General features: G+C 52.7%; 6 protein-coding genes and 1 non-coding gene across 7 annotated transcripts; 3 read left to right on the plus strand and 4 right to left on the minus strand.

The window, feature by feature from the left end:
* Positions 1-20: 20 nt before the first annotated feature.
* Positions 21-2,035, minus strand: HMPREF1120_06089 (phosphatidylinositol glycan, class V). The gene is made up of 3 exons (XM_009160284.1): positions 1,585-2,035; positions 909-1,536; positions 21-860 (listed from the first exon to the last, which is right to left on the minus strand). Exons 1-3 carry the CDS (start codon positions 1,910-1,912, stop codon positions 458-460), a joined length of 1,359 nt encoding a protein of 452 aa, XP_009158532.1. The 5' UTR covers positions 1,913-2,035; the 3' UTR covers positions 21-457.
* Positions 2,036-2,227: 192 nt separating this feature from the next.
* Positions 2,228-2,361, plus strand: HMPREF1120_09307. Its single transcript has one exon. It is a non-coding gene; the product is annotated as a tRNA-Leu (tRNA).
* Positions 2,362-2,622: 261 nt separating this feature from the next.
* On the minus strand, positions 2,623-4,407 carry HMPREF1120_06090 (uncharacterized protein). Its single transcript, XM_009160285.1, has one exon. The coding sequence runs from the start codon at positions 3,286-3,288 to the stop codon at positions 2,674-2,676; it is 615 nt and encodes a 204-aa protein (XP_009158533.1). The 5' UTR covers positions 3,289-4,407; the 3' UTR covers positions 2,623-2,673.
* A 3,357-nt stretch (positions 4,408-7,764) lies between these two features.
* Positions 7,765-8,387, plus strand: HMPREF1120_06091 (uncharacterized protein; the record flags this gene model as incomplete). The annotated part of the gene is made up of 3 exons (XM_009160286.1): positions 7,765-7,984; positions 8,036-8,245; positions 8,296-8,387. 3 exons carry the CDS (start codon positions 7,765-7,767, stop codon positions 8,385-8,387), a joined length of 522 nt encoding a protein of 173 aa, XP_009158534.1.
* Positions 8,388-8,794: 407 nt separating this feature from the next.
* Positions 8,795-9,367, plus strand: HMPREF1120_06092 (uncharacterized protein; the record flags this gene model as incomplete). Its single annotated transcript, XM_009160287.1, has 1 exon — positions 8,795-9,367. One exon carries the CDS (start codon positions 8,795-8,797, stop codon positions 9,365-9,367), a length of 573 nt encoding a protein of 190 aa, XP_009158535.1.
* A 5,523-nt stretch (positions 9,368-14,890) lies between these two features.
* On the minus strand, positions 14,891-21,981 carry HMPREF1120_06093 (uncharacterized protein; the record flags this gene model as incomplete). The annotated part of the gene is made up of 6 exons (XM_009160288.1): positions 14,891-15,666; positions 15,726-17,444; positions 17,505-17,717; positions 17,916-21,478; positions 21,731-21,820; positions 21,882-21,981. The coding sequence occupies 6 exons, from the start codon at positions 21,979-21,981 to the stop codon at positions 15,565-15,567; spliced, it is 5,787 nt and encodes a 1,928-aa protein (XP_009158536.1). The 3' UTR covers positions 14,891-15,564.
* An 806-nt stretch (positions 21,982-22,787) lies between these two features.
* On the minus strand, positions 22,788-24,969 carry HMPREF1120_06094 (acetyl-coenzyme A synthetase; the record flags this gene model as incomplete). Its single annotated transcript, XM_009160289.1, has 4 exons — positions 22,788-23,255; positions 23,313-24,786; positions 24,842-24,870; positions 24,928-24,969. The coding sequence occupies 4 exons, from the start codon at positions 24,967-24,969 to the stop codon at positions 22,788-22,790; spliced, it is 2,013 nt and encodes a 670-aa protein (XP_009158537.1).
* Between the last annotated feature and the right edge of the window lie 388 nt (positions 24,970-25,357).

A 25,357-nucleotide genomic window follows, 5' to 3' on the forward strand; every position in this document is an offset into this window, starting at 1 on the left:
ACCATAAATATATACATGTGCGGTACTGCGGGGAGAATATAATTCCACCGCTCGGTCAATGCTTCGGTCCGTCTCAACATTCTTCTACATACTTCCTGATGCGTGCTCTACTTTGCTGAGGATTCTCTCTTCCAACAACGAAGAAAACATCCTAAAGTTAAGTACTAGTCTTCTTCATTTTCAACTGATTGCGTCGGGTCCGGTCACTTTGACTGCCGAACCAACCTCACTTCAACCCTACTCGAGGTCGCTCAATAGGTGGTGACCACTACCCACGGGGACCTGGGCTGTTCAGCTGCACGCCGCTGGAGGAGAAAACTCTCCCTAGGCTAATGATCCCTCCGTACTACGATTCGACCGGCAGCTTATGTGTGGCAAAGAGCAATTTTTCTAGGCGGATCGTCCTCGTAATGCATCATTGACACACGAAGATCAAAGAGATGTGATTGATTCCATCCTAAGCTGGGGGTAAGAACGACGCATACAAGCCGGCCTGAACCATAGCATATATGACCATCCACCGTAAGATGGGCGCCGTGCGCTTCGGCGCATCATGAGTCTTGGCTGCTAACCAAATATACCACAAGGGATACCCGGAAGATAATCTCGTGATAATCTGCACATGATAGCTTGTCAACGCAAGGACCGCAAGTGCCAGTTGAGGCAGTGCTAGGCTCATAACGACTCTCTTCCGGCACCTGGAGGCTGTGCCGGGTGACATGGATGGCCTGCACCACGGAAGATCTCCTGGGTTTCGGACGGCTTCCACTGCCGAATATGTGAGCAGCCACAGGGTGGGTGCTGCCAGGAGAAACAGTGGAAGATTAGAAAGTGTCCAATACCGGAAGGGACCGACATTCCTGGAGCTGCAATCAGTATTTTGACAAACAAGACACCTTGTGACATACCAATAGTGAGACTGGACCCAGGTAAAGATCGATGGAATCACCAGATTACACCAGGGTCGACTGTCTCCAGGACTTCGTCCGCTGCAGTACTCGCGGAATGCGACAAATTGTGGGATCACCATTCCCATCGCTACCAGGAGCCCGGCAAGAACGGCAGTCAGAAGACGGCTGATTCTCGAAAACGATAGACCGCGTCGGCCGATTGCGAGGAGAGTCAGGATCGCCTCGAGGAGGAATGGCGTTCCCGCCAGTATGCCATTACTCCTCACGAAAGTGGCGGCGCCAAAGGTGGCCCCTGACAAAATCATGCTGCCACACCCGGAAAGCCCCCGTCCACGCTCGAAATACTGTACGGCCTTGACATAGCCCAGGAATCCGGACATGGAGAGAAACGCAAACAAACTTTCGGTGTAAGGGGCCGAGAGAAAGATCCCTGCCGGTGAGAAGATGTGAAATGCTGCAGCACAAAACGGGATCGTGGACTTCGAATGCCGTTCTCCGTTATTGAGGGCTGTTGCAAGGGCAAACAGCTGGATGACCGACAGCCAGTGTGTCAAATTAGACAAAACGAGGCCAGCTGTGAGTGTGGCCGCCTGGCTGTCGCCAAAGTGGAAGGCGTTCGCAATCACTGTTCTGCTCAGTCAATTGTCCGGTCTACCTTGGGATGATTCCCTACATGCTGCAATCCATGACAACACCGTCGAGATGCCCATCCCGAAAGCCCATTCCTGCTCGTATACATGTCCTTGCTGTGATATGTGCGTGAAATATATCGCGTCCCATCTGACGAATTTGAACCACGGACTCGTCAAAGAGGTCGGGGTTTCCAACAAAATTTGATGAGGAGAACCCTTGCTAGAGAGCAGTGATGTAGACGAGTCATAGCCAATGCCTGGGCTAGCTAGAGCGATCACAACAATGCACAGTTTCCAGCCAAGAAACAGAGTAGTGAGTGCAACGGGAGGATGATCCCGGATTGCCTTAGGGGACAGGATGGACACCATGGTTGTATCATTCAGGCATAAGACATGGTGTAGGTGCGTACAACATATGCACCTTTTCTGCTTTTCCCTGCTTCGCTGTTGCAGGTACCTACGGTATCGGCACTGCAGTCGGCTGCTCCTGAGATGGCCAACTTGAACTTGAAGCTCACCAGTGTGAATTTGGTTTGTCAAGCTTATTGGCGCTAGTGCAATCAAGGTGTAGTGGTATCCACACACGTCAGCCACCAGCCCCATTGCAAAGTTGATGTGGATTATATTTTAAAGTCTCCAAATTTTCGTCAACAAGTCTTCAGGACATCTGAAGGTGAGTTCCATGGCAACTTGGCCGAGCTGGTTATGGCGTCAGGTTAAGGCACTTAAGTCTTAGCACTCAAGTATCTGATCATCCGATCGGATAGACGTTTCCTGATGGGAGTAATCCCGCGTGGGTTCAAGTCCCACAGTTGTCAATTTCTTTTTTGCCTTTTTGCGAAAGTCTTTGAACAAAAAGTCTTTTCGAACCTCATGCTGCATTGTTGCACTTCGCCTTGATGTGTTTTGGGAAAATTATGCAGTGCCGCATTAAGGCAGGCGTCCTTTTTTTCCCTCTCGTTCGGTCACCATGTCACGTGCGCACATACTTGCTTCGCCTCATGGTGTAATTAGTAGTACCTCCCTTAGGTACCTTCGTTACGATGAGGAAATGGTCACGATCGATTCATCTTCAGTAGTGACAGGCTCTCACCTAGCTTGCGTCTACAACGTGCATCATTATGTGAGAACTAGCTGACAGCGTCAAAGGTTGACCTTTGATGGCAACATCCGTTGAAGAGCGTACTGCGTCCGCTGTTTCTCAGCAAGATCTGTGTCAAACCCGACTTTTCGAACGTAATCGCTGTGGGAAAGGAACATGAGATCATGATGGCCTTGCACACTTTTTCCGGCAAGGTACTGTTTGCCTTATCCACATCAACGAATCGAGCCGGCAGACGACCAGGCTGGCACGCCTTTGATCTGCTGCCAGCATGATGACTCTCCGGGTTGCCGCACCGCTTCTTTTTCGATCGAGGATTGCCCGATCTACAGATTGTATACGAGCAGTCAAAATTGCCGGAAGCCATGGTGTCTTGACCGTTCGAAAGAAGAGAGATCGGTTCGGAAACCCATGCTCCCAAAGGGACATGCAGGATCGCTATCTCTAGTGGCCGGACTTGCCAACCGAGCGGAACAACAGCACTACCAAAGTGAGGCCATGGTCTGCAGCTCGACGGAGTCCCATTGAGGAGGATGGCTTGTGCCAATTCCCTCGGCAAGATTCGATGAGTCCAGATCTCCTGGAGAATGTCGTGACACCTGTACGGGGTGGGTTCTAGGCTCGTCGATGACAAGATAGACATCTGCCATCTACACCATTGACCTTTCCTGGCGAGATGCAGTAAGATATCCAAGTTTCAACAGCCTCTCCATAGACGGCCAGGTTGGAAGAATTCTGCACATCAGCCCGGTCCAAGGACAGCAGCTAACTATATGGAAGAGAAAACGCCTCGCATGCACGTGGCAAGCTCCTCTTTCGGTCCATTATGAGCTGCCAATTCTCCCATATCTTATGCCGTGGATGAGATTGCCCTCCACTCGGAGAGGGTATCCAGAAAGAATCGCCATTGGTCGAGATCCTAACGCGTAGTATGGTAGTGTTGGTGTATCCATGCAGGACGGACGACAAGACTGTGTATCGTGTTCACCAGCCTAACATCCATATCTTTAAGATTGGATGCGAGCAGGGAAATGGTGCCGAGGGCTGTATCAGGCTGAAGAACGGTGCATCTTGACGGTGGACAGGAGCACACGTGGAACCACCCCTGACAGCCATGCGCGTTCACCGTACCGAATTTTTTTTTCCTTGATCAGGAGTTAGCCCCAATCTGCCCTCGGCGCGGATGGTGAGCAGATCGCAGGCCAGGGGTTCTCGATAGATCTCTATCTGTTGTCCGATCTGGATGAGCTTCTTCAAAAGCATGCACCGCTTAAGGAAGGGTTTGCATTGACAGGGAGGCACAAGGATCCGGCAAGTCTCGTGTTATTGGGCACCGATGGTTGCACAACCGCTTCAGGTGACAGGGAGCCGCATGCATGGCAAACCGGAGGATTGGGATGGCCTTCGTGGTCTGGAGCGGCCGGTGGTTGTGTCTTGTACCAGAGACTCGGGCCTGGACCGACCAGGTTGACAAGCCACAATCGGCAGAGCACGAAGATGTCCACCATTCTCTCTGCGTGTCATCAAAACAGGCTTCGCAACGTGCGATGGCCGCGGGATAGCCTAAGAAGAAGCGCTACTCTAGATGCGTGCAACCAACCTGTGATTGATGACCTGTCGTTTTGGTTCGTTGCCTTGGAGGGCAGACGGATTTAATGCACGGAGTTTGCTCAATTCAGGTGGAAGGCAAGCTTACCGACCGTCGCGTAAAGGGATAATACTGCAGTCGATGTTGACAACATGACCAATTGCTGCAGCCTCAGGCGAGCCATGGCAGGGTGGAATGCATACGCGGATCGATATTGCGAGCATCACTGACTGCATATCAACGCACCCTGTAACGACAGACTCGGATACTGCGTTGCCCTGTAGAGCTCCACAACTTCTCCGGCCTGCCAAACCACGACAACGTGGGCCCCAGTGGTCATGCTCGGCATCGATGGGTGTTCAATGCAAACTCGGAGGCCTAAGAAGAAGATGCAGTGGGGAAGATCGCGTGTTGGGCCTTTGTTCCTGACAAGGATGTTTAGGCTGACAGCGACAGCTCCGATTCTGTTGTGGCCGCCGAAACACGAAAATCCTTGCTCCCTGGCTCTTGCGCCTTGTCGATGGGAACAACCCAGTCTTCACTGCCAGTTGGGCAGCTGGCTCATCTACAGTAATCGGCAAGTGTTCCAGTGCATGCCACGATGCGATTCCGTTACGATTGCTCGCGCGGAACATGGGGCTGTCGTTCAAAGTATGCGTTCTAGTCAGTGTCGCCGGGTCCATTCAATCCGCCAGAAATTCCTTGACCTTGATGACCACTTTAGACGGTCTTACGTCTTGAACACGTGGGCATTTGACGCGCCAGGCTTAGAAGGGCTGGACATCTTTGTCGCCGGCCCATGTCAGCTCTTTCGAACACTTTAGCTGCTGGCATACGCCAAAGTATGTCGGCAAGACGCCAACAGATGCTGGCAGTGACAATAGCCTCCCGACTTCAGCCTGGCGGCTGGCTTGCATCTGAGAAAGGCGCCAGCGGCATATGACCAGTCAAAGCAAACAAGCTGCTAGCTCCGGCTGGTTTTTTACCAGCCACAACCTCCGCTACAGTTCCGTGGCTTGGTTCAGGGATACCCCAGACTGGGCGATGTCCCTAAACAGGGAGGTCTGAAATGCCCTGTGATTTCTTGCCGAATGTCAACAAACCTCTATGCCAGAGATGCCCATGAAGCAGTGTGATATTTTGAAGGTAGAGACTGCGATAATGACAGCTTCATTGTATGTCAACAGGGTGCCGACATCCCCATGGTGGCCTTGGAGACCCCCAATTGCCGCCCGCTGGATCTTAGCACGAGTGATTGTCACAGACCTCGAGTTCATCAGACACCCTAGGCTCTGACCATGCAACCTTAACTGCCTGCCAGCCAATCCCTCATACCAAGGTATCAGCAAGGGTATCACGAAGCCTGTACGACTGGATCAGGACTATGATTGCCCTGAGGTATCTGAGGGTACCCCGTTCTGGCAGACACCTACTGCGGTGCAACCTCACAGTCCCTGGCTAACCTCTTCCGATATTTGTCGCTCTCCACCGGGTGTCCAAAGTCCCATGAGTATTCCCAGCTGGGCGTGAACGGCCGGTGGGATTCTTATTCGACCGGTCTCTGTGCAACGGCTGCGGCCGGTTCGGGCACGGCCGTTGCACGATGTGTTTCCTTTCAACTGTGGGCCGTGGTTGGGAAGAAATGTGGACGAATGTCGCCAACACGAGGTTGTGGCTTGTGGTAGATTCTGCAACCACCAAAGATCGGCATTAGACACCTGCCCATGTCGAGTGTCTGGCATTGTGAAGACGCCATGACAAACGGCATTGCGCAGACGACGAGCTGTTGCTCGTCGGCCGGCCATCCGCAAATCAGGTGGCGCCTGGTCTATCATATCTCTTGCCGTCGGAGGGGATCTTATCCTACTGTCTTGGGCTGGATGTTTGTGGTGAAAATCTAAATCCTGCATCTTTCCCAGACCCGTAGAAGGCATCTCAGTACAGCTGGCTCTGACGAAGCGTCTCGTCCAATACATCTGCTGCTTGTATGACCAGCCATGACGGACTCGGCTGGCTGAATAGACGATGCCTCAGTGAGCTTGCCCGGCCTATGACAAACAAGGATCTAGTTTGCGTCAAGATACTCGTTGGGACGTCCGGGTTGGGTCAGAGGACGAGTGAAGCTTGCTCGACACTGCGGCCGTGGCCTTCAGCGCAGGATAGAGGGGCAGGGGACGCCAACAGCAAAGCATTTCATATTTATAAATTGGCGTGGACGACGAATAATCCTGGGGTGATCAAGCAACAGCCCTTGTGGAAAAGACGGCTGCTGAAGAGTTATGAGTTGCCGGCAATCAGCACGACCTCGACGTTCCTCTTCTCTATCACAAAGACGAGCGTGCTTTAGACGGTTGACTGAGGTACAAATCTACGGCCAACTGTCCTCGGGTTCGAGCAAGGCTCCTTCCACCGCTGTCGAGTGTCGACTGCACCGGGCCACAACTGCCCATTTCCAGTTGGCCGCCCTCGCTCAACCGCTACGTCCAACTGCCTGGTTGATGCGGAAACCACGTGGTGGACTGCGCATAGAGGAGGGACTTTTCTCAGTGACAACCATCGCCCTACTGGTGCCTCCATCGCTTTACAAACAGCTACCAGCGACAACATATCAGTTGACTCATATTAATTTTCGATATTTTCATAGCGAGAGCCGCGTATCCAACGTGAGGAGACACCATATGGAGTTTCGAGCTCAGCTGGTGATCTTTTGATTGATCTGCACTCTCTGATCACGGCCCAAAGCATATCCAGCTCAGGGTCGTCGAGGATCTGCTTTTCGCGATGCTAAAAGGAGCATTTGACAAAGTCAAGACTCCACATACATTTCTCTGGCCAAATGAGAGTGTTCCTCTTCCTGCTCACACGACGACTTGTTGGCAATGCTCGACGGATCAGCCATCGATTATACTACTTGAGCCTTTGAGGAGTCAGAAGACGACTACTTTTTTCTTGCTGAAGCGGCAGAAAAAAGACTTGCAACGCACTACAGACTCTTTAGCGGGCGGTTATTCCTTCTAGGCTCTCTTTTTCAGAGGAACTCCTGTCTTGGATGGCTGAGGCGCGATATCGCGAACCGTACCCTCGGGCTCATGAGCGCCTGGTAGAAGCATTTGATTGTTCGAAATCCAAGACGAGAGCGCTCTCCATCCTCAACAAACACCTCATTCGTCGGACATTCAGCATCCGTACTCGCACTACGGCCTCTGCACCCTCCTCGCCCGCCACCCGGGACTACTCAGGCAGCGCGCCGCCAGCAGTAGTTTTCACCTTATAGGTCCTCCTCTCCGTCCCAGAAGCTCACTTGTCCTTTTGTTCGGCTTTCCCATAAAATACCACGGGTTCTTCAAGCTACATCTATATCCTTTGGCTCATTTCATACTACGTACCATTCTTTGTGCCTCTCTCTGCAAGGGTCAAATTGTGCGCACAACAAGCAATCTACTCAGTCTACACATCGACTGCTTTTGACATCAAACAGTCTGATTCAAGGAAATGGTTCTTTACGAGGCTTCAAAATCACCACGGGTCGCCATGCAGGACTACGACGACATGCTCAATGCTGTGGTCCAGAGTAATCTCACTCTCGATAGGTCGGTGCTTGTGCCGTCTATTACTGAGATGCCATACTACTTGCCCCATCTACGATCTACAGAACTGACCGGATTTACACATCACAGTAGTGCTTATGAGTTGAATGTCATCCAACAACCTCGGGATGGCCATGTACCGTCCTCACCCCACAAGCGTAATGGTATGCAAGGTCAACAGAAACTTTCACGTTCGCACGCTGACACGGATACAGCTAGAAGCGCTGTCAAATGGCCCCTCGACCCTCCTCTTGTTGTAGAGTTCAAGGTCAACAACAACGATACCTCCAAGGCCTACCTCACTAGCCCCTACTGGTTTTGCCTTGTCACCATCGAAGCAGTCAACGGCGAACCAGTGACACCTGACACTCTTTTCGGAACTTTGACGTCGTCGCTCCACAGGGTCAAGATGCAGGACAGCAGAGGTAAGAGCTATATCCTACTAGGCTCTAGAGCCGCGCTGACAGCTCCACAGACCATGGTGTCTTCGTCTATGGAGACCTCCACATCAAGTTCGCCGGTGTTTTCAAACTCAGAATTACTCTCTTTGAGATGCGTCAGCGGTAAGTCTCAGAGATATCTTGGCTAATTCTACCTTGACACTGCTGACAAGAGAGTAGTGGTGAGAGCATGTTCTCAGCCAAGCTCGCTTCGTCGATTTCCGAACCCTTTGAAAGTAAGTAGTGCCGCAAAGCCAGTGACGGAAGATATTGACATGATCTTAGTTCGCGCGTCCAGAGTTCCCTCCCCTCTTCGGGAATCCACAGCGTTGTCGAAAGCGCTAGCTGACGCCGGGGTCAAGCTGAGGATCCGAAAAGAGCCATCGTAAGATTTTTGCCTGCCCCCCGTCGTCTGCCCTCGAGAGCTGACAGTTACGCAGAAGACGCAGGTCGCAGGGTATGGACTGGACGACTGATCACCAATTTTCCGGACTCCTTCTTCCCAACGGTCTTGTCGTATCAGAGGACGCCATAATGGCTCACGCCCGGGGCGGCCATTACGCACATCCTGGCTTTGCCCCAAATAGCGAAATCATCGCGCACCGACTCAGATACCAAGGATCAGGCCCCTTGGGGATTAGAGACCACTTGAACAGGGCGCAATTCGGGCAAATCAATTCCATCTCAGTACCCGACTACCCTTGTCCAACGAGCCTTCCATGCCCCACGAGCCTCCCGATGCCGATGAGTCTGCCACTTCCACAAGTCCAGAACTGGTCTACTACCATGCCGCCAACTTCATACTCGGTGCAAGCTCCTACCACCATGCCATCAAGTTCATACTCGATGCAAGCTCCTACTACCATGCCAACAACTTCATACTCGATGCAAGCTCCTTCCGTGGCACCCGAAGCCCACATGACTTTCAATTTCTGGTCATATCAAGACCAAATTGAACAACAAGTCCAACAAGTCCAACAAGTCCAAGAACAAGTTCAACAACATGTTCAACAACAACAACAACAGCCTTCTTTTCCCTCGAATATGTTTCCCATGAATCCAGATGGGACAAACGCTTCTTGGCCGGGCAGCGTACGGAACCTTTGAAGGGCGTGCAAAGCCACTATCGGACGGTATGATGGTGATTTCAGTGCTCGAGATGATGGGGATCATAGACCGTGCCACTGAATGTCGCTTTCCAAGCATCCGAGTTTGTCGGTATGAGCAAGAAGTGCACCTTCAACATGGTTGCAGCAAAAGAAGGAGGATAGAGGAAGTTTCTGAAACGTTTGGGATATCGGTTATTGTTTTTCTGCATGTATTGTACCGCCGGCATGAGGGGATGGGGGCGTCAGACGGTTGGAAAAGATGGAAAACGGGCGGGATACAAGCGATCCATATCACGTATGATGATTTTGTTTTTGTTTCAACACTCCTCCACATTCAACATTGCTGATTGTAACTCGTCCACACCCCACTGCATCCATACCTGCGACTTGAACGCAGTGATTTTGAGTCCATTTCTGAGACATGACCTGTAAAGCAGGCTAAACGAGCCACTGAGGGCATATTGGAAAGGAGAAGACTCGTAAGCTGCCTCGGATCCCGCCTATGAAACGTAGCTAGTAGTTGGAGTGCTCGATGCTCAGAGCCGGATGTTGAATCGACGGCCTCAACAAACGTGTTGAATGAAGAGCAAGACAGAAATGTTCACGTAGAGGAGAGCAAGGGCTTATATAGACATCCAGCAGTCCTCAGGTTGACTCACTGAACTGCATGGATGATGAGGTTCAACGACTCGGGGTTGATCATCTTGCCCGCCACATCATAGCTAGTACCTGTAGGTAGCTGAGCTTGACATGCATGGATCCAGCGCAAACTCCGCACGAAGAAGCATGGGACAAAGTCAACGATTGGGAATGAGGCAACGAGGCAAGGGACATACTGTAAGGGTTCAGAGTTTTTTCTTTTGACAGATCGAATTGGGTTCAAGTTTAGCTTGGGTCAAAAAGGAAGTCCGCTTCCGTGACGTGTTTACCACAATAGAGACTGCAAAAGGACATTGGAACCGAGAGAAGAACAGATAGAACAGCGTTGGGTGGACGAATGTGGATGCAGTATGATGGCCAGAAGGACCCGAATCGCTGGTAGGAGACCAGTGTTTGTCATTACTGTGAGGGGTGAAGTGTTCTCAACGATCAGCAGTGGCAAAGCAAAGCGGGAGGATAAGGTCAAGGCCCGGGATAGGGACGATCGATTACGACCTACCAGGTACGGTAAAGACATGGGGCAAGGTAACTTGAGCTGTGCGAACGTCCCACCCTCTAGAGCCTGTGAACCAGGACAAGGTCGGTGGATGGCGGTGTATCAGATCCAGCTCGAGACGGGCGTGGGACCAAATCCTCGATCCACTGACTTTACTAGTTGTAGGTACTAGGTAGGTAACCTCGACAGTCTCCGAGTGGTCCGAAGATTGACAATTGCAGTGTGCCTGAATTGCCTCCTCAGCTGTTTCCGCTCATACAGGGGCTGAGAACCAGATGAAACGATATGGTTGAGACGTGAGGGTTCGAACGGTTTAAAGTCTAGTCCGGCCTCGTCGCGTCCGACTTGGTCTGGCCTGGCCTCGTCAACACAGTCTCAGCCTGAGCAGAGCAGGATCGGAGGAAAGGCTGATATCAGAGCTAAGATAGCCGCAGACTCCGCCACGAAATAACTAATGTTCGTTCCAAGCTTATCTTATGGTTTAGCCTTGCGGATCGTGTGGGTGAACCGCAAATTGACGCGAGGCTGGGGCTTGGTGTGTGCTGACTGTGCTCCGGTCCGCTCTACCAAGGCTTTGAGCGTGGTTCTTGATTTGAATTACATTACTTCGAGCTCAACTAACTACGTTGCTCAATCTCCGAGACGCTTGTGGTCACTGGTCGTCGTTGGTGGTTTGGATGATATACCAAGGTAGTACCTAGGTATCTACGTTCACACGCCGTCGCCGCGTTCGAATGGTGTTCAGCTGGGATGATACGGCTCTAAAGAGAGAAAGAGAAAAAGATCCTTGAACCCTACCTGCTACGTATGGTTCGCAAAAAGCTCTCAGAAAGGGTTGTAACTGCCGACGACGCCACTCTGCCACTGGAAGCTGAGCTTCACTTCTTGCCCAATGCGGAACAGATGACCGCGGCGGGTCAATGGTCAGCGTCGGTTGCATTGGGACAAGACCCCAGAGCCCTGCAAATGCATACAAAAACATGTGCCGCTGTGCCAGTGGCGCCTGTCTGTTGTTTTTTGTTGTCTCATGATGCATGGTTCATGGCAGTGACGGTGGCTTAAGGGTGTGTCGTGTCAGTTGCAGTATGCATACATCCCCTTGGTCTGTACGATTGGATTGGTTCAACCGCAGAAGAGAACATGTCAAGCATGCCGTGGTTACAGAGTGGCTGACTTGAGTTGACAGACTGGCTAAAGAAGAGAGATCTTTTGCTTCCACATACTAATTTGAATGTCAATCTCGTTCAATTCTTGCGTAGAAGGTTCTAGCAAGTACACAAGTACCGACTGGACGCGTATTCAGAGGACACACGTTGTGCGGTTCCGGCGTGTAGGAGGAAGATTTGATATCACGTTGCTTTCCGCCAGAGTTTGCGCTTACTGGGAGATCCTCTGAACGTTGTAAAGCTAAATGGCAGAACCAAAAGACAATGTAGATATCCTACCCTCATTAGTAGTTGTCTCCGATCATGCTGGGGAAGAAACCCCACTGATGTGAAGTCGGTAGCCGGGGCGGAGAGCCTAGAAAACTTAGATATCTCACCCGTAGCTGCCTAGAGGATGTGTCGGAGCCAGTATTTCAGCTCCGGGGTGGGTTTGGGGGGCTTGCTCTTGATGGCCAAGCTGTGCCTCTGGAGCCTTTGCAGTTTTCTGTCTTCCTTCCATTCTCTGAGGATGCTTTTTGTCTCTTTCCTGATCCTTAGACAGCACTGCTTGTGAGAGTGGTCCTCACTGCTGCTCGTAACACTGGCCTTCAGTGTATCCTGGATTCTCCGTGAGCAGCAAGAGAATCTCATCAGAGAGTATCTTCCAGTCTTTGACAATCCAAAATATACTCTTTCTGCCTCTGAAACGCATTCAACGTGAAGAGAGACAGATTGAAACGAAACAAACCAGAAGACTTCCGTCGATGCTCCGTTCCGCCTGGTTTTCATCGTGAAGTCAACCTCTGAGCCACCTCTAAGGACGCAGAGGTCGCCACACGCTGTCGAATCTGTGCAAAAAACATGATCAAGTGGTTGAACAGCTAGTTCAGACCTTGAATCCTGGCACCAGAGCCGACGAAAAATGTTTGAGATGACAGTCTTGCAGTGTTTATTCTCTATGAGACGTGGCTCGTCCTCGGCACGGGGAAAAGGCTGGAACTGAACAAGGTCCATGGTACATGGGCCAAATGTCCTCCTATACACACATAGAGAGAATTGAAACACATACGCTTCAAGGACTTGACACATCCGCTGGACTGAGCTGGAGTGTATCGAAGATGGCCGATCATCAAAGAGCTCATGAATGGAACACACATCCTGAGAAAGACACACCTGGTTGTGGATATGTCAGTTGAGGACAGGAAAAGTTTAAACTAGCATTGAAGCTGACAGACAAAACAGAATGAGTTAATCATCAAGAGAATTTGGCCAATCTGCCACGCAAACACAAGGTGCCCTTCGAGCCATCGTTCCAGCAAGCTGACCTCCTCGATTCTAGTTGAGCAGAAGACAGTGGGGCTACAAGAAAGCCAACAGAATGATACTTGTGCTACAGACCAATTGGCCATACGTGCGTACCAACACACAACATGAAGTCCCTACTACCTACGCCGACGGCCAACAAGGAGACCATCTCCTCCAATCTCAGGGCGCAGGCAGGATTGTGCTCCCTGCAGTGTCCAACACCGAGATACACGGAAGACTTTCCATCTTACCACATTGATATGACACGCCTCCCCCGGGAAGCTGTTATTGCGCAGTACGAGCAACACTATGATCAACCCAAAGCTGACCGAATCTCCAGTCTTCAACAACGACCAACAGAACCTCCTGTCACACATCTGGGAAGAGTATCCATTGCCTACCATAACCTGTCCGAACCGTCAACATGGTCTGTTACAACCGCTCGGAGACCAGATGATGTTCCCCCTGCCCCATTGTCCACAGCATTTCTATACTCTATCTCCGCTCCAACATGGACCAGCAGCGGAGATCATGTGACGGACCACAAACCCCTTGAACCAGACAAGGCTGAGGATGAGTCAGCAGCCAAGGTACCCACTCACGACGTTTCTCCATTTTATCTTACTTCACTATTGGTTCGAGGTGCGCCGCTACTCCACGAACTTTGAACCGAGTTTGGCTGGCCCCTTTGCCTCGCTAACTCCCCTCACCCAGAAGTACATCAGGTAGAGATTGATGATCCGACCGTGTTACAACAACTTAAGCTCGCGCCAGCAACGCAGCCGTGTCTTCTGGGCCTTTTTCGCAGATGTATACGTTAGCTTTTTCGGTACTCTGAGGTTTGGTTTGGTACTAGTAGCCTGCTACAAGGATAAGCCTCCACCCATGGATCGAAACGGTCAGCTTACCAGAACCTTGAACTCACTACCTAGTAGGTATATGAATGGCACTGCGACTCGGAGTACCAAACTTGAACCCGTCTATCCAACAACTCGCCACCCCATCATTCTTTCCGCCTAGTACGTACCCAAGGTACCTGAGGTAGGTAGGTACTCCCGTATATCTATCTAGATAGGTAGGTAGCAGGCGCCAGTCATCAATCAAGTCAGCCGGTACCCGGGCCTGTGTGGTACGCAGTCGACCGACGACCCATTCCGAACCCCGGCCATCAGTGAACACTGCTCCCGGAGCGTCATGGTTCCGTTGGACGCACTCAGCACTGTGGACATGGCCGGAAGGCACCTGAACTTGAATGGAACAAAGGGCAAGCCACCTCCTTGGCTTTGGTGTCCAGCTCCAAACTTGAACTGCCCAGTGTTACCAACTGCCCCCAACTACCCAGAACTCGGCCCAGCCGCCGCGGCCTGTCTCACATACCTTACCTAGGTAGGTACCTACCTTAGCCAGCCCTCAGGCATTGAGTGAACTGAATACCGGCACTACTTACAGTACCTACCTACCTAGACCTCTAGGTATACTACCCTAACCACATACCCACGGGGGTGGCTGAGGTAGTGAGTGCATAGTAGTTCAAGTCTGGCAAGCTTAACAGTTAGACTTTCCTCTCTCTCTCTCGCTCTCCGTTGTCCTCCGCCGGCTCTCCTCCACTCAACTCCCGTCCACTTCAATCAGTTCAATTTGGCCCCATGCACTCACTCCCTGGGCAATAACCGAGCTGGGACCTTCAGTTCCCGCGAAATCACAATTGTGACGTGCAGTGCAGAGGCGACGCCTACTTCAGGTTCATCCATACCTACCTAACGTAGCAACCAAGTTGATTGAACCACCCAACGAAACCGGCCCTCGGGCCTAAATACTAACCATGAATAGTGGCACAGTCAACCAAGTCAAATGCAGATATCTACACAAACAAAGAAGACAGACCAGACCATTAATTGGAGCAGGGAACATGGGATGCCGGGATGGGATGGGATGACTTGTCTGGAGCTTTTTGATCTCTGAGTTCTGACATCTACCTACTAGGTAGTTCCCCTTGCAGCGTCGCATCGTCAAAAGTTTCAAGGGTTCTCTCAGCTCTGCCAGTGGTTCACGACTCAAACACCTCTCCACTCACCAACTTTCTCCTTCAAGTTGCCAGGAAGAGGCTGGTTCAAGAAACAAACGCGAGCGCCAACCTAGCTATTCTTACATTGGCACTGCAGTGCGGTGCGGTGCTATGCCATTGCCATACAAATTTCCGGTTCAACCATCTTCCACCACGGCATCCACCTACTGCAACAACGGTATCCGAGCCCCTGCAGTGTTCTTGTCATCACAGCGAGCGAGCGAACGAGCGTGCCGCACCCACTTCCCTTCTCCAATGCTGCAGCGGCGTCAAATGAACTCCTGGGCTTGGAAATGAAATGTTTTTCAGCTCCAAGTCGCAACCAAAGACACTGCAAACAACAGGAAGGGCAGGCCGGCTCATTTCCCACCCACTGGCACAGGTTGCCTTTTCTTGCTCCTTTTGGTCTTTCCATTCTTGGGTATTGCCGCCAACCGTTTCTTGGCCATCGTGAAACTTGACACACCGTGCCCCTCCCTGCACAGGCACCTACCCAGCCGTCAAGGGTGAGATAGGATTGGATCTCAACGAGCCATCGCCATAACCCCGCGGTAGTAGTCGACTCCCAGAGCTATAGCGTGACTTAGACGTGCATCGGCGGTAAGAGGGAGATCAAGTATCGATTTCTGCAATCAAAAACAGTCAGTCACCGCTGTAAATCTGGGCCTTCAGACAAAAAACATACCTTGTCACCGACACTGCTTCTTCTGTCCTCATCAAGATCCATCTCCAATGCGCGCGCCACTACCCTGGCCATTTCGCAAAGGGCGACTCTTTCCTCCAATTTCTCACGATTCTGGGCCGCCGACAAAGACCCATTTGTATTGGATGCATTTTTTAATCCCGTTAGCGCCGTTGGCAAACGTTGCAGGAGATTCTTGCGGTTGACAGTGTTGCCAGTGCTACCAGATCCCATAACACCCATCAGCGACACAAAGTCTGCGTAGACTGCACCGCCGGCCTGCCATTCCGCGCTATCAATTTTGGCCTCGGGATCTTCGCCAAACTTGGCCAGGACGTTGCGCAATGTTTCCCAGTCCTCATCGATGACAAGGCGAGGAGCGACTCGGCGAAGCAGACATTCATGGGCTTCGGCGAAGTCTTCGGCTGCAATCAAGAGATTGAGTTCTTCCAGTGACATGTTGGACGAGCGGGCGTAGAGAGCTTTGGCACGGCAGATCCAGGAGCCGGGGACTTTCAGCGACGAGACAAGGCCCCTCCAGAGAGAGTTAGGGGATTGCTGCTGCTCAGTAGCATCGCTGGATGATGGCGGGTCTGGCAGGACGGCCGCGTGACGAGCGAGCAAGTCAATGATGAACGAGTGACGCGTCGTCGAGTCCGTAATATGCAACAGCGCCCAAACAGCTCCAAGGACGTCACCGCGTGCGGATCGCTCAAAGGCCAGCGAGGTTGTCAGCTCGTCCGCTTTGGCCTGGTCGATTGTGACAATATCAGGGATGGCGGCCGCTAGAGCATGGTGCAGACGGAACGTCTTGTAGCAATCCCATGGTCCGGACAGCGAGGAGAAGGCTTCGGGGAACACGGGTACTTCGATGCCAGTTCGAGTCCTGGCGTTGTTGAACTGCGCTGTGCAGGCGTACAGCTTGAGTAAAACCCAAAGCGGATCTTCATCCCCATTGGCGGCCTCGGGGCTGGCTGCTTCTTCGCCCGTGTCCAACTTCTTCTGGAACTCCCTGACGGCGTCCCGAATATCGCCGTTCTTCCATCGACCGTACCACAAGCACAGACAGAACGCTTGAATCCAATCGAGGTCGAACTTTTCCGAAATCGCAAAGGTCGTGGCACGACTCTCGACTGGTCCATCGGGGACGCCCTGCGAAAAGGAGGTGTTGCCGGATAGGACTTCATACAGCGCACGATTCTCCTCGGTCATTTCAGAGAGAATCCCCTGCTTACGCCAAGCCATGAGTTGGTTGGCCATGTCGTCTTGGAAGGTATCGTCGGCTTGCTCAATTTGAGATACAAGCATCATGAGGTGGAAGTCCTTCTCCTGCAACAACGCGTCGCATGCCGCTTTCACATTCTTCGCCGTAAGATGCAGAATCGCCGCGGTAGCCCCGCCTTGAGTCTCCGCGGACTTGATTTGCTCGGCGTGTCTGCTCCAAACCAGCGATGACAGATACTTGGACAAACGAGCTTTGCGAATGCGACCCATGAATTCTTGCTGCTGTTGACGACCAAGCCCGGCAGTAAACTCGTCTTCGTAGTCGTCGAACAAGACATGAGCCACCTCGTAAATGTCAAGCTCTGCCTCGGAGCCGCGCTGTCTCACCAACTGGTCTTTGATTCGCGAAAACGGAACCGCAGTATGCGTGGCAAAGGGAGCCTGGTCCTTGATAGTGATCTGCGTATCGACAAGCAGGGATTCGCGGTCGAGTGTACCCTGAAGCCACAAGGTTAGTCAAAATGATCCTCCTGAACTCATGTAAGGGAAAAGACCAACCTTTCCATCCAGTGAAGTGAGAGCCACATCCCCGTTCGGGCCTTCCAACAGCAAAGTCCTAGTCCAGCCGGCATCGGCTGCGTCGCGGCCATTCGATCGGTAGATAAGTTCGTTGGTTTGTGTGAAACGAGGCTTGAATGATGAATGCCAACGTTTATCAGTCTCCGGCAGCTCGTCATCGTCGAATGTCTTGGTGCGCTTTGCATAAGGGAACTAGAAGAACAGAAACGTCTTAGCAATGTGTTGCATTCAGTAAACTACTACCTGCATACTATCGTAACAAATTTTTGAATCCTGGGACCATGACCACCTGGGGATACCATCGCGCGTACACACTCTTCTCACACATCCAAAGTCGTCCATGGTTCACGTATCCAAAGGAAGCACAAAAGGGGGAAGGGAAATTCAAACCTCAAGGTCCGGCCCTGCCTGTGCCTTTCTTCCTTTCGCCATTCTCTCCTCATGTTTGCTGAACAACGAATTCATGATATCGATGCTGGTGCGGAATTCATTCTTGTTGGAGGTAGTAGGTTTGATCGGCTCATATGTGTGGTCGAGCAAGACTCTGTTCTGTACTTCTCGCAACGCATCCCGGTTCTGCTTACGTGGGCTAATAGTCCGTTGCAACTGTTCCGCCCAGTCACCCTCGAGGGAAATGAGCGGCTTGCTGGGGGTGCCCAGACGGCCAGGCTTGAGGATAGACTTGTTTGGGCTTTGGAAACCGAAAGCTGGCGCTCCTCCAGGTGGTGGGAACGACCCAGCCATACTGACTTCATTGTCGGAAGTCTCTTCCTCGGAGTGTTCGACAGATCGGGCTTCTTCTTCCACGTCGTCGATCATCTGGGCGGAGGGAACATTGTCGTCGTAATCAATGGCCGAACGCCGTCCAAAACCACCTGGTACAGTCTTTTGCTTGAAGGCAAACGTGTCGTCTTCAGACCCGCCTTGGTCATCACTGTCAACCTCCATCGCCGAATTGGCCGAGTTGGGTGGGAGAGACAGCTGGCTTTGACCGAGTTCCTCATCATCCTCGTCATAGTCCAACCCGTAGCGGGTATAGTGGGGCACTCTAAAGGTCCAGACGCCTGTGGACGGTTCGTAGTTAATGAACTCAGTGCCATGCATCTTCTTGAGCCGGTTGACGTGCTTCTCAAATACAGGTCCACTCGTGGCGGAAGAAGGCTGGCCGCGTGAACGAGGCCATGAGTTTTCGATGGAAATAGTGGAGGGCACGTTGAGACCTTTGCCAACCGGGGGCTTGGTGCTCGCATCGGGATACACTGTGACCGATCGGAGACGGATCTCAACAATCTTTTCAAACAGGTCGTCCAACGGAATGGCCGTCAGATCGACGGGGCCATTGAAGACAACCTTACCGCAGCCCTTGCGGCCGACCTCAAATCCAACAAAGTTCTGTAGCTTCTCGCGCGGCAGCTTGGAAAGCTCTGCACGGGATGGTTTCATCCAATAGTCTCCTGGCTGAGGGTCGGGCTTCGCCTGTACGGTGGATGGCGTCTTGGAGACGACATTATCCGACTCACGATCCTCAGGAACGACTGCAAGCTCGTTGCCTCGCGCACCCGCATCTGCTTCCGGAGTGACGCTTCCATTTGGTGTCCCGCGACGCGTGCCAGAGTCTGAATCTCCGTCATCTGTCTCGGTCCTCACTAGCGCCCCGGTCTCACCGTTCAGGTTGCCACTCTGACCGCCTGTGATTCCTTTGTCGAAGCTCACGCGCTTTTTGAGCTTGCTCGAGGGCTCGCTCGATGGTTCTCCATTGGTGGTCACCAGTTCGTTGCTACCATTGGAAGCCGGCCGATCGGAAGAGCTTGACGGTAGAGCAGGCAGAGAGGGCCGGCTAAAGAGGTCATTTCTGATGTTGCGGTCGATCGTGAGGCGACGCATGTTGCTGTTAGACCACCGCGTGGTGGTGGCTGTGAAGGCATGGGGGCTCAGAACGCTCTCATTGTCACCATTGAACTGGGACCTCAGGTTGCTGGCCGAGGCACTCTTGCCAAAGGAACGACCAAAGCTGCCCAAACTTCCAAAACTGCCACCGTTGAAACTTCGGCTACCGTACATGCTACTTGTCAAGCTGTTTCCACCCGGCGTACTAGCAGCGCTGTTAGGGGTGCCATACGTGGAGTAGGAGAAGCCAAAGCCGGAACGGCGGGGAGGCGTCATGTAGCGGGATTGATTAAGTCGCAGGCTGGGTGGAGGTTTTGCCTGGCTCTCCTTCATCTTCTGGGTGGCCGCCAATGGTGTGAAGATCGGTTTGGCCGTATCCGGAGTGGGGACGGGCAAGCCGGTCCAGATGGAGGTCTGACCATAAGGATTGGGGTCATTCAGAGATGCATGCTTGATATCCTGTTGCTGTTGATTGCCTGGTTGAGCTGTTTGAGATGTGCCAAAGAGACCACCACCAAAGTTCCCAGTTGACCCAGACAGACCTCCTTGTTGGTTGTTGTTCGTATTCGCGAAGAGGGATGTTGTGGCGGGCTTGTTCGGGGTATTTCCGAATGAGAAGCCCCCGCCAGTGTTGGTGTTGCCGAATAGTCCACCAGTCTGTTGGTTGTTCGTGCCAGTACTTCCGAAAAGCCCGCCACCGGTGTTTCCAGTATTGGTGTTCCCAAAGGTGCTTCCTCCGAACAAACCACCAGGTTTCTGGGCATTGTTATTGTTATTGTTTCCGAAAAGGGACCCTCCGCCTGTGGCGTTGTTGGAAGAGAACAATCCACCACCAGTGTTCGTGTTGGCAGACGTGTTGGCGCTTCCGAAGAGGCCACCACCTGTAGGCTGGGTCGCAGTGTTGGTAGTGCCGCCAAATAATCCACCTGATTGTTGACCCTGCGTTGCGGGTGTACCGAAACCTCCTGTGGTGTTCCCGCCGAAAAGCGGTTTTTGCTGCTGGTTTCCAAAAAGGCCGCCAGATTGTTGGTTGGTCCCGCCAAAGGCATTGGTAGTGGTATTTGTGGCGCCGCCACCGAACAAGCCCGTACCTGTTCCCGTGCCCGTGGCTGCGCCCGTGTTGGCCGTGTTGGTATTACCAAAGGAGAATGAAGGGGTGCCGGTGCTGCCTCCGAACGGGCTTGGTTTATTCTGTGTGGCATTGTTATTGCCGAACAGACCACCGCCGGTGGTTCCGGTCGATCCAAACCCAGTGCTACCGCCTCCAAAAGCGCTGGTGGTATTGCCGGCCGTCCCAAACAGCCCCCCGGAAGTGGTACCAGAGGATTGCTGGCCAAACAAACCTCCTGTGGCAGGTTTGTTCCCGAACAGACCGCCGCCGCCGAACCCGGCAGTGGACGAAGTGGAACCGAAACCAGTTGAAGATGTCGTTGCGGCCCCAAAAGGGGTGGTGCTGGTAGTGTTATTACCAAAGGCAGGAGTGTTAGTCGCACCGAAGCCGCCAAAAGTGCTGGAACCGAAGCCACCAGCTTGCCCGGTAGCGTTTCCAAAGCGACGACCAGCATTGTAGTCGGCCAGGCGCAGTTCTTCGAAAGAATACTTCTGATAGGGCTGCATAAAGGTTATGCTCTGGTAATTGCTCGTAACACCAGCTGCATCCTTTTCCACGGTGGGAGCGAACGGCGTGGAAGCTGTGCCGTCTGGAGGGGGAACGGGTTGACTGCTTAGGGCGGTGCCGGAGCCAGTGGCGCCAAACGCGGTCGAGGCTCCGAAGGTACCTGTTGTTCCTGAACCTCCTTGACCGAAGAGGGGAGTGGTGCTGGTGCTGGAACCGAACGCAGGCTTGTTCGCACTGCCGAAGCTGAACGACGAACCTCCTGTATTGGTGCCTCCAAAAGCATTGTTAGTGCTGCCGAAACCACCAGTTGAGCTTCCAAAACCTGTATTCGCGTTGGTGGAACCACCGAACAGTCCACCTCCTGTGTTTGTAGTACTCGAGCCGAAGGGATTCGACGCAGGCTTGCTGCCAAAAAGGGAGCCAGAAGTGTTGGCGGCAGCACCGAAACCTGTTGATGGATTGATTAGCTCAGTGGGTTCCTCGACGGTCGTAGGAAGTGCCGAGCGCGTAGATAGAGCCCGTCGATCTGACAACCGCGAGCGTGTGGGAAGATAACGGCGGAGACGTGAATCTTGATGAGAAGCCATAGCGAGCACGCATGATGACAGTAAGATTACAGCGCCGGCTCAGATATATAAATGAAATGTTCAAGATCCAGTGAAGCAGTCAAGGCAGCACAACGCGACAGGTCAATACGCACCTCCAGTGTTGGACCCAAAAGTGCTACCACCAAAGGGAGACGCAGCAGCTGTGCTCGAACCGAAACCTGTGTTCGTTGTTGAACCGAAACCTGGACGAAGTCGACCATCAGATGTAAGTCAAGACATAAGTACACACATGTTTGGGCTCACCTGTGTTGGTATTGGTGGTGCTCCCAAATCCTCCGAATCCGGTATTCTGGGTGTTGCTGTTGGAGCCAAAGTTGAAACCACTGCCACTGCCGAACGACATGCTGTAAGACTGGAGCGCGTCGCAGCGCAGCGTCGAACCTCGATATGTCTCAAAGAGGGAAAGAAGGAGGAATACAACACAAAGATGCTAAATGAAATTCGTGACGCGCCGGACGCAGAGCAACCGAGTCGGACAAAGCGCAGATCGCAGGCAGCAGTCTGCGGCAAGGAAATCGTCGACCGAGACCTCTCAGAGTCAACGCCAGGATGCGAATGACTCTCTCGTCGTCATAAAATATTGAAATGTTGGCGAAACTGTCTGGAGGATGGACGCGCCTCGATTTATGTGAGGGAGATGCCAGCTACCGTAACTGACCTGCTCACGAACCGAACTGCGCTTTGAATTTAGTCTCCGCCAAGCGTGGAGGCCGCTGGAGGCGCTAGCCAAAGATGACTCAGCAGCAAGCGCACTAACCTAATCAAGCAGTATTTTAGCACTTAACCTGTACGATGTAGAAGAGGCCTAATCTGCAGCTCTACCAATTATGCAAATTCACTGTACGAACACCATGCTGCAATGTTGGGCAAACACACGGAGGGAGAACCAGCGGGCATTTTAAATATGAAGAGTTAAGATACACGCGCCTGTTGCCTGTCCTCTCACCCAATCCAGTCCAGCGGGCTGCAACGACAGTAGGCAGACGTGTCAGTCAGTACAATGTTGTACCTGTACGTGAATAAATCGAATTTTTATTGGCTATGAAATGGTGTACGTTTCCAAGCAGGGCTCAAATCGACCAAAACTTGGATCCGAGGGTATACAAAATATTGCCACACTCTCTTTACTAGTATGCAGTCATGAGTTGATCACTTCTTCTTTGACGCCTTGACCGTCTCAATGATCTTGGTGACAACACTCGGGTCACTGAGCGTTGAGATGTCTCCCAAGCTGTCCTCCTCACCGCTGAGAATCTTCCGCAAAATTCTTCTCATAATCTTGCCAGACCGAGTCTTGGGAAGGTCATCCACAATGTAGATGGCCTTGGGTGCCGCGAAAGGTCCGATAGACTTCCGAACTTGCAGAATCAGGTCTTTGCGCATCGCTTCGCTGTTGTCAGCTCCATCTTTCAGCGAGACGAACGCGTTGACGGCCTGGCCGGTGAGCTCGTCGTTGATGCCGACGACTGCAGCCTCAGCAACGCCGTCGTGTTCGATCAATGCGGCCTCGATCTCGGCGGTGGACAGCCGATGGCCAGAAACGTTGACAACATCGTCCACACGGCCTCTAATCCAGTAATAACCCTCGTGGTCGCGACCGGCACCGTCTCCAGTGAACTGTTGCCGAGGTCAGTGAAACTGTGCTTACAATGAAAAGTCTCGCCATGTACTCACGTAGTAGCCCTTGTAGACGTTCAAATAGGTGTCCATGTACCGCTTGTGTGCGCCCCAAACCGTCCTTGCCATGCTGGGCCACGCCTGCTTGAACGCCAGCACGCCTTCGACATCATTGCCCTCAATCTCTTCGCCAGAGACTGGATCGATGATGGCCGGCTCAATGCCGAAGAAAGGTAAGGATGCACTGCCGGGCTTGGTGGGCGTGACGCCAGCCAACGGGGTGATCACGTGGGACCCAGTTTCGGTTTGCCAGTATGTGTCAACGATATGCGCCTCCTCTTTGCCTACCACCTCAAAATACCACTTCCAGACCTCTGCAGCGATGGGCTCACCGACCGAGCCAAGGACTCGCAGTTTGCTCAACTGGTGATGGATGTGCTCGTCGCCAGCTCTCTTCAAGAGACGCAAGGCGGTAGGTGCGACGTAGAACTGGGTGACATTGTGCTTGTCGATGACGTCCCAGTATCGGGAGAAATTGGGGTAGGCCGGGGTACCTTCGAAGACGACGGTGGCCACGCCCAGCAGAAGAGGAGCGTACACCACATAGGTGTGACCAGTAATCCAACCCACGTCGCCGCCGCAGAAGAACACGTCGTCGTCATGGATGTCAAACACGTACTTGCCGGTTGACGCAGCGCCCAAAAGGTAGCCTGCCGTAGAATGCATGACGCCCTTTGGTTTACCCGTGGAGCCGGAGGTGTAGAGCAGGAAGAGAGGATCCTCCGACGCCATGGACTCCGGAGCGATGTAGTTGGGGTATTTTTCGACCTCTTCATGCCACCAAAAATCTCGGCCTTTCGTCCAGGGGACATCAGCACCTGTCCTCTTGTAGACCAAGACGCGTGTCACATCCGGGCATTTCTTCAATGCTTCGTCGACGATCTTCTTGGTTCCAATAACCTTGCCACCGCGCTTGCCCTCGTCTGTGGTGATGACGACTTTGGAGTTGGCGTCGAGGATGCGGTCAGCCAGAGATCCTGACGAGAAACCGGCAAAGACGACCGAGTGGATGGCGCCGATTCGGGTGACGGCGAGGAAGGAGATGACGGCCTCTGGAATCATGGGTAGGTAGAGTGCCACCGTGTCGCCCTTCTTGACGCCCATCTGCTTCAGGGTGTACGCGACGCGGGATACTTCACGGAGGAGCTCGCCGTACGTGAGCACGCGGCCCTCGCCGGGTTCATCAGCCTCATAGATGATTGCCGGCTTGTCTGGGTTCTTGATGGCGTGACGGTCCACACAGTTGTAGCAAGCGTTCAGGCGGCCTTCCAGAAACCAAGCATTGTCGCCGTTCGCCAGGCTTCCACTGTGGACTGTTTGGAAGTCTTTATCCCAGCTAAGGAGTTCTCGTGCTAATCTGCCCCAGAACTTGTCTGGCTGCTCAATGGACTCCTTGTACATGGCATAGTACTCATCCAGATCCTTTAGATGGGTCTTGCCCGATCCTTTCGTCCAGAAGGCCTTGGGGACACTGTTACTGCGTCAACTTGGGCGGTCAAGGGGAGAGGAGGGGCTCGGGGACATACTGGAAAGTGTCCACTTCATGGGCTTCGGCCTGGGGTGGAGGGGTCAGCGAAGGACTCTCTTGCATAGCTTGCTGGATTTTACTTACCACCACGGGCGCCTTAGGCGGTTGGACGTCGCCTTCAGACATGCTGGTACGGGTATCTCACAGAACACGCTCAAGGACCAGGTACGGAGACAGCGAAGGACCCTCGGACAGCAAAAGGTGGGTAGGTATAGCTGTTTATATTCACCAATGCACGAGGGGACGCTTGAGGTGTTTTCGCAGAAATGAAACCGGGACCGAGGCGGGTGTCCAAGTGGGCTAATATAGGAGAAATAGCTGGATGACGATTGGGAGTCAACGAGGCCCCGGAGGCTGTACTTGTACCAGAGGAAGTGACCTGGGGCGAGGGAGGCCGGATTGATCCAGTGACCAGGAGAGGAAACGAGCAGAGGATTTGCAGGGATCACGCTGGTCAGGGAAGAAAAGACCCAGTTGATTTGGCCGGCCGGACGCTGCGGGGAAGCCTGGAGCT

The sequence above is a fragment of the Exophiala dermatitidis genome (genome assembly GCF_000230625.1).
Source record: "Exophiala dermatitidis NIH/UT8656 unplaced genomic scaffold supercont1.5, whole genome shotgun sequence".
Classification (NCBI taxonomy): Eukaryota; Fungi; Ascomycota; class Eurotiomycetes; order Chaetothyriales; family Herpotrichiellaceae; genus Exophiala; species Exophiala dermatitidis.

What these genes read in the sequence shown, in the direction of transcription:
- HMPREF1120_06089 (XM_009160284.1), bottom strand. Translation starts at nt 1,912, where the DNA reads ATGGTGTCCATCCTGTCCCCTAAGGCAATCCGGGATCATCCTCCCGTT. An exon ending in GTTGTCATGGATTGCAGCAT is followed by an intron (nt 1,537 to 1,584) that starts GTAGGGAATCAT and finishes TGAGCAGAACAG; the next exon opens with TGATTGCGAACGCCTTCCAC. An exon ending in TGGGTCCAGTCTCACTATTG is followed by an intron (nt 861 to 908) that starts GTATGTCACAAG and finishes TTGCAGCTCCAG; the next exon opens with GAATGTCGGTCCCTTCCGGT.
- HMPREF1120_06090 (XM_009160285.1), bottom strand. Translation starts at nt 3,288, where the DNA reads ATGTCTATCTTGTCATCGACGAGCCTAGAACCCACCCCGTACAGGTGT.